General features: G+C 41.7%; 1 protein-coding gene across 1 annotated transcript; it reads left to right on the top strand.

Annotated features, from left to right (window-relative positions):
• Nucleotides 1–715: 715 nt before the first annotated feature.
• LOC139939606 (muscarinic acetylcholine receptor M2-like) lies at nucleotides 716–2,071 on the top strand. Its single transcript, XM_071935626.1, has one exon. The coding sequence runs from the start codon at nucleotides 716–718 to the stop codon at nucleotides 2,069–2,071; it is 1,356 nt and encodes a 451-aa protein (XP_071791727.1).
• Nucleotides 2,072–7,970: the final 5,899 nt, after the last annotated feature.

Below are 7,970 nucleotides of genomic sequence, written 5' to 3' on the forward strand. Positions count from 1 at the left end.
AATATACAATAGACAAAACATATTTTGGAAATCTTTAATAATCCTTATACTGGATTAACTAGTTCAAAGGGTTTCATATTATGAGATTGAAAAGAAAGAAAATTACAACCCCAAAACAAAACCAACAATCATCAGGGACCACAAATCCCATCTTAACCTGAAGTGCATAATAGTTTCCTGTTGTGAAGGAGGAAGTGTCTTCACGTAAACAACAAAGTAATTAGAACCCAACAACCTCGTGATTCCCATTATGTCCCAAACTAGAGTGAAATAAATTATTGAAATAATAATCAGTTTTCTCCTAGTAAGCCTTTACGTCGGGGTAATCATAATAACACAATAATCAGAATCCTCATCAGAATCAATGCCCACTCGTTGTGGCTTCTTGATTACAAGAATGAAAAAATAACACACAACAAAAACAGTCGGGACAAAACAGCACCTACGTCCATCCCGCTGATATAAACCCTAGACTCTCAATTCATTTATTTATTTTGATGTACTATTTCATCCAATCACAGGCTTCCATTATAGCGCGCTCGTGCCGAGTGTAAGTCGTTATATTGGCAGGTTGTATTCGTATAAATGTAAAATGCACAATGTGAACGAGAGACGTATACGACTTTACACCGATACACAGGATTTGTTATTTTCTCGATTGAAGTTTTTCAAGCAGGGAATAAAAGTGTCAGTTTACTGTGCAGATTACGCACCGATGATGGAGGCACCAAGCAACACAACATCCCTGATGGAGATGGGTAACTTCAGTGAGGATTCGTGCAATGACGGCGGGCTATTTGTTTGTTTAGAGAGGCAGATACCTATTGCAGTCACACTCAGCCTCATCAGCATCGTAACAGTGTGTGGTAACATCTTCGTCATGATAGCGTATACCACTGATAACCGCATCAGATCAACAGTAGCAAATACCTTCATTCTCAACCTATCAATATGTGATTTGATCATTGGTGCAGTTTCCATTCCCCTTAATTCCATATGGGTTGTTATTGGGTGGTGGCCATTTGGAAAGATCCTGTGCCAGATATGGTTAGTATTGGATTACACTTGCACCAATGTTACCGTCTTGACGATTATCTTCATCAGTTTGGATCGACACTGGCTTCTCACCAAGAAACTTGCTTATGGTACTTTCCAAACACACAGACAGGCCACTATTATGTGCGTAACTGTATGGTTTATCTATACAGTGTTTTATTCTCTTGTTACCTTTGGGTGGGGCCCGTTGTTCGGAGACGAAAATGTGGACTATTCCGAAGATTGCGAACTTGAACCGTTTGAGAACGGCCCCTTCGTTGGATTTCAACTTGCCGTGGAGTTCCTAATCCCCCTTCTTGTTATTATTTACTTGAATACAAAGGTATACATGAACATTAAGCAGAGATCAAAGGGACATTTCCGAAGTGCTTGCCCTTCACATGAGAGTTCACATGCCAGCAGCAGGGACGCAGCATTGCATCCAGGTCCTTTCAGACAAGATTCAACTGCAGAAAGAGAACAAAATACTCACTTCACAGATCACTCTGACGTGAAAGATAAAGGCAAGACAGAACCAATGCAACTTGATAGCCAAGAATACCACTGCAATGCAGGATACGACATACAACTAGATGAGATATCAACCATATTTAATTCTGACCAACGGCTTCCTCCGATCAGAACTGCTCAAGTTATCGGTAGGGAACGGGTCATTGAGAATGAGGAGGCAAGTAGTCCATGTAATCACGCAGTAAAACACCCAACTACTAACCTTAGCGCTCATCCTCCTCAAGCCCGGCGGCGAGCACGTGAGCTACAGAGGCATCGTAAGGCAGCGGTTACACTCTCAGTCATTGTAGGTGTCTTCGTGACGACGTGGCTCCCGTTTCATGTATCTTCAATCCTAGTGGCATTCTGTGAAGACTGCATCAGCGATCTAACATGGGAAATCGTCAACTACTTGTTGTGGTGCAACTCCACTCTAAACCCGTTCCTGTATGCTCTTCTGGTCGTACGGTTCCGGCAAAACTTCTCTCGCTATTTAGGGTTACACTTGTGTACAAAGAGACGGTAGTTGAGAGAGGTGTATTTCACGGGTGCACATCTTTATCCCAAATAGTCCATCTGTGTGTTATATTTGAATAGATTAACTGGTTCAGTCACGTGCTTAATCACAAGTTACCACTTGAATTTGAACTCCTCAGACTGTGTCACATAATCCGGGGCGTTGCGTTCCCAAGCAGAATAAATAGTTTATAAGATGTTCCGTTAAATCAGCACCAATCTGTGGAGTTTTTCGATTGTTCCTGTAAAAATGTCCATCTTGTGTGAAATGTAACTCTAACAATTCGTCACTTCACTTGTAGATTATAACTATTGTAATTATGTACTCTTAAAAATAAATGACCATAAAAACTTACTCTCGAAGCAGTACCGCAGCTGTGGATGCGTACAACATTAAGAGAAATGTGGTTTTATAAAAACGGATTCAAAAACATTTCATTCTGGGTTATACTGTTTCTGGATGAAGCTAACTTGAATAATCTACATTTATATAAGATTCAAACAATCAAACGGTTCCTATAACGGTGCCTTTATGCACGTTGGCTGTATAATACCTCATTACTGCTCGCTTCAAATTAATTCACTGATCAAAACATGATCGTTTCTCATTACTGAGTAGCCTTGCTCAAGGCAGTCGAATTATTCACTCCGAAAAAAGACCGCCGCTGTATAAAAACCCACCCGTATTCACTGTGCGTAAAACCCACCCGTATTCACTGTGCGTAACATCGCACGACACGATGCCCCCGTACACTATCCGCATGCGGAGGCCGTCAGGGCGACAGCCTTGTAGGATTTGTGTTGAAGCCACTGACCTCATTACTATAATAAGCGAAGAGTTCCCACGGTCAGCTCATTACCATAATGCCCGCGAAAGACGAGACATGTTTACCTCACACACCACCACCACGGTCGCATGATAGGGTCCAAAGGTCGTGATAAGGGAAGTGCGTGATTGGACGTCAAAATGAATAATTCATTTGCCTCACATCCTGTGTTGTCTGATAGGTCTGACGAACGATATACATATTCATGAGCTGCATACTAGCATATCCTAGAGCCCCCCCAATTTCGTCCACTATTGGAATTTTTTCAATACAACACATTAAAACGGGAAGATACAGATCCGACAAGGCTGTCGGCCTGACGGCCTCCGCATGCGGTTAGTGGTGTACGAGTGCGATGACTTGTGTGAACAGTATTCGTGCGATGTGACAGTGTGTATACGGGTTGGTCATTCGGTGTGATCGCACACACCATGCACAGGGTATACGGCGGGTGGGTTTACAGCTGCGTCTTTTCGGAGCGAATAATGCGACTGCCTTGAGCAAGGCTAATTACTGAGGAGATACAATAGTTGTTTTCAGATCATGCCATTTTATTTTTCACAGTTGTTTAATTAATATTAACCGCGAGGCTAATTTACTTGAACAGATAACCAGTACTCAAATAAGTTGGACGAATCCGTAATAGCCTGGCCAGGAACTATTGTATACATTCACTGTAAAAACGGCGTCATATTACCCAGATTCCGGGTCACACCAAGTAACCTAAGCCATAATGGGTCAGGCTGACTCAAAACTGGTCAAGAAGAAAAAGATGATGGCTAGGATTCTGCCGGGCAATCTATTTCACCACGCATATGCCTACACTGGGGCTGGGTCAGTAACTGCGGGACTCGGACACAGATCTGGGTTAATTCTGGCAGGGAGATTTTAGGCTGATATTTCAAGGTGGTATGGGATAGATAATTATCGCTCAATTGAAAGATGTTAAGTATTAAATACAAATGACTTGCAAAATGTCACGCACAAAACAGTGTTTGTAATGTTTGTTTTTTGGGTTTTCCTTCTAAGTGAATTTATCTTGTTGGTAATATCGAAATCGTTATATCCAAACTATGTTGCTAAATTCAGCGAAAATTGTGCTATAAATATGGCGGTGTACATGGTGTGTAAAAGGGGGGGGGGGGGGTAATCATTACAAATGTGTTCGAAGCCGTGATTGTTAATTTGTTTTTTGTTACATTACTCAAACGATTTACTTTGAAATGGCTCATTTTTTTTCAAAGTTCATTCCACCAACTTCCGGGTCTAAACTGAGCGGATTCTCTGTCTCAATCTGACCCATTTACGGGCCAAGCTGACCCATTTACGGGTCAAGCTGACCCGTAAACTCGTTGTAAATAAGATTCTGCGTTTGACCCATCTCTGTGGTTATTTAGAAACAGTTGCTGGGTTATACTAGGACGAGACACTCGAGTCTAGTCTGAGGTGTATGGATGCATGATCAGTGTATGGGCAGTCAGGTTGCCTATATAGTGGTTTCAGTTCATGCCTTTCACCTCTGGGTCTACCCGGTCCGAGCCGCGGACCGGAGCCTTTTTATCCTGGGACCAGACATTCGGGTCTAGTCTGAGGTGTATGGATGCATGATCAGTGTATGGGGCAGTCAGGTTGCCTAAGTGGTTTCAGTTCATGCTTTTCACCTCTGGGTCTACCCGGTCCGAGCCGCGGACTGGAGCCTTGTTATCCTGGGACCAGACATTCGGGTCTAGTCTGAGGTGTTTGGACCACAAGAGGGCGTAATCATTGTTAAATTATGATAGTCATTTTGTTCAGCTTATAGCTCGTGATTTCTCTATGATAGACATTTTCAAAACGTCCTGGATGTTTCTCTTTAATCCAGAAACGCTTTCGCGTTCTATTAATAATATAACAGCAATATTATTGCTGTCTTTTGGCAGTCTGTCGTTTTGGGTAAGGTTTTGGGCTAAAGCTCTGGCTGATGGGGGCACTTTCACAGATGCGCCCCGTCGGAGCAAAATCAATCAGGCAGCGTTATCTAAAGGATTGTTCATACTACGACACGGCGAATGGGGGGGGGGGGGTACGGGAAGCTACAGCAAGTCGTTTTGGTGTCGGCACAATTTCGTTGATAGTCGTTGCCCGAGTGGATGACCAGAACATGTGAGGAGTGGAACGCCAAACTCAACTATTAACCACCGCACAAACAAAGGCTTTGGTGTCAGCCGTTGAGTCACGTAATCGTCGGCGCAATCCACCGTCAGCCGCCGTTCCTAGCCGCCAGCAAATTCGCTGTCAGCCCGCTGATCTCGTTCCTTGTTGTCCGCTGAGTTTTCCCCTTTTGCCGTCGCTGTGCCGCTAACCTTTTGGGATTTTCACGTTCGTCACCTTCCGTTGGGTCATCGCCGCTATACTTTGTGAGCCAGCCTTAATGCTAAAACCGATGGATCTTTGTTAAAGCCTAACTCCGGACTCTGGTTCATTATCATTATCGTTTAAAAGTCAATTGTATGAAGTACAACCCCAAGTCCAAGCAGCCGCTGACGACGAACATAGTCAGTCTCATTGAATATTAATGTTTTCAACAACAAAGGGATGCTAGCACACAGGCTGTATGCAGGATCAATCATTTTGTTTGAAACATGTAATTCATTCAGCTCATAATATTCAGTTCTGGGCCATGTTTACCTTGGGAGAGTTGAATACAACACTTATCAATTCCATTTTGATTGCCAATATTTTTCCAATAATTCCCTTTTGCCAATGTTAAGTGGCAACTCAAAGTTTTCTCAGATAGTCAATATGCCACCAGAATTGTTGAAAAATGTGTCTGCTAGTCAACTGTAGCATTTTTAAGTTTGATTAGTAACATTCGATTAGAAGTGGATCTCTACAGGACCTTGCTTGATCTAGCCGATTTCATTGGTCGTTTCTAAACACTGCCGACAATTATCTTCAGATTGTTCACACTGTCGCCCATGATTCAGAAATCGATTGTGTTAGATTACTATAAAGCAAAACTAAGTCGTTTTTACTCCGAGGTTCCGGTACCTGACACGTCAAGTGTTGGTGCCTTTAATACTTGGGAATATTGTCCGATAGTTCCACTGCAAAGGTGTTATGAGCACATTCACCTCTGCAGAGGACAAGGTGTTCTGGTATTTCCTATTTCTGGCACTCTTCCACTGGCCAACCCTCTGGTCACATTACATGCTAATTAAGAATAACAGATTTCGTCCCATTACAAACAGTTATAACTTCAAATACTTTTAAGCCCGGTTCATACTTCATGCGAATGCGAAACGAGTTTTGGTGACGCAATATAATCAGTTCGCGCCATAGCCCTGGCGGCCCTATACACTTTCGCAATACTCTGATCTGTGTACAGAGGAAGGGTCCTATATAGGGCTATTCGCGCCTCTTCTTGTGTATGAAGCAAACTTCGTTTTTGCACGAAGAGGATGAACCGGGCTTTGTTTAGCAGTTTTTTAATCAATAAGCAGTAGAAATGCATAACAGATTAAAAATCAAAATTTTGCGGGCACATTAATAATTATGTTTTTTTTCTTCTTCTTTTTTTTCGGTCTTTTCTTTACCCCCCCACCCTCTCCCTTTTTGTCTTTTCTATAGCCCTATTGAGTGCAATTGTGACTATGTCCTCCCATCAATGTAATTAGTGAGTTTGACACCAGACGTTTTAACAATGGAAATATAAAGTGTTTACGTGTACCGTAATTATTATTGTTTGGTCCACAAGGACTGCGATAAAGGAAAACACGGCTAATCGTGTGAAGTGTCCACACAACTACCTCTGGCCAAAACGCACTTGAATTGTGCTGTTTATTGAATTTAAATATTAAACAATCGCCCGGCAGGTTGAGTTAAGAGTCCTGCCTTTTTCATAACTTGCAAACGTACTTTAAAGGCAGTGGACACTATTGGTAATTGTCAAAGACTAGCCTTCACAGTTGGTGTATCTCAACAGCATAAAATAACAAACCTGTGTAAATTTGAGCTCAATCGGTCATCGAACTTGCGAGATAATAATGAAAAGCAAAAAAAAAACCTTGTCACACAAAGTTGTGTACGTTTAGATGGTTGATTTCGAGACCTCAAGTTCTAAATCTGAGGTCTCGAAATCAAATTCGTGGAAAATTACTTCTTTCTCGAAAACTATGGCACTTCAGAGGGAGCCGTTTCTCACGATGTTTTATACCATCAACCTCTCCCCACTACTTGTCACTAAGTAAGGTTTTATGCAAAAAAATATTTTGAGTAATTACCAATAGTGTCCACTGCCTTTAAGAGAGCATCCGTATAAGAAAGTGTACACGGTGTGTCATTACATTGAAATCAGTGCAACTTTCAGCTCGGTGGAGCAGCCCTCGCGCGGAGCATAAAGAAAGTTGCAGGAGGGCCGTTTCGCTATCACCAAAAACAGACATTTAACGACTTGTCCAAAAGTCTAAACCAGCCCTAGTGATGTGCAAGCACAGCCAAGATTACTAAAAATGTTGGCAAATGAAAACAAAACAAAAACATAACTATGCGGTCTGTAAATAATATCAAGCAATATGAAAGAGCGCCCTCTTGTTGGAATCAAAATACCAAGGTGTCTGCCATGCCGATAAAGACAATTTTTGTATGAATCCCGCCTACGTTCAATGTTGATATCATAAAAAAAAAATAACAACACATTTTAATAAGTAGTCAAACAGTTTTAAGAAGACTTCAGTCTCGATTTGTTTGTTTAGTTTGAAAGTTGAATAAATAAATCCCTAATTATTATGTGTATAATTGCCACATTATGCTAAACAACCAGTAAACGATTTACCAGATTACGTGAGGCAGAATGGGGATTGATGAGCCGGCACGATCAGTAAAGCTTCACACAAAATGAAATTATTTAATTTAAATTTCACAGCCATAGTACAATATTATTGTCTAGGACGTCACTGGTATCCACAACTTTGTCCTTAATAATATGTTGGCATGACGACCGGGTATTAAATCAATGACGTCATTGTACTTACTCAAGATGTAAAAGGGTGAAAATGAGTGAAGGTTGCCCAATGCATTTGTGGTTGAGCCTGTGTAAATCTC

Source organism: Asterias amurensis, chromosome 7 (assembly GCF_032118995.1).
Source record: "Asterias amurensis chromosome 7, ASM3211899v1".
NCBI lineage: Eukaryota > Metazoa > Echinodermata > Asteroidea > Forcipulatida > Asteriidae > Asterias > Asterias amurensis.

Excerpts from the sequence above, each read along its gene's own strand:
- LOC139939606 (XM_071935626.1), top strand. The coding sequence starts at position 716 with ATGATGGAGGCACCAAGCAACACAACATCCCTGATGGAGATGGGTAAC.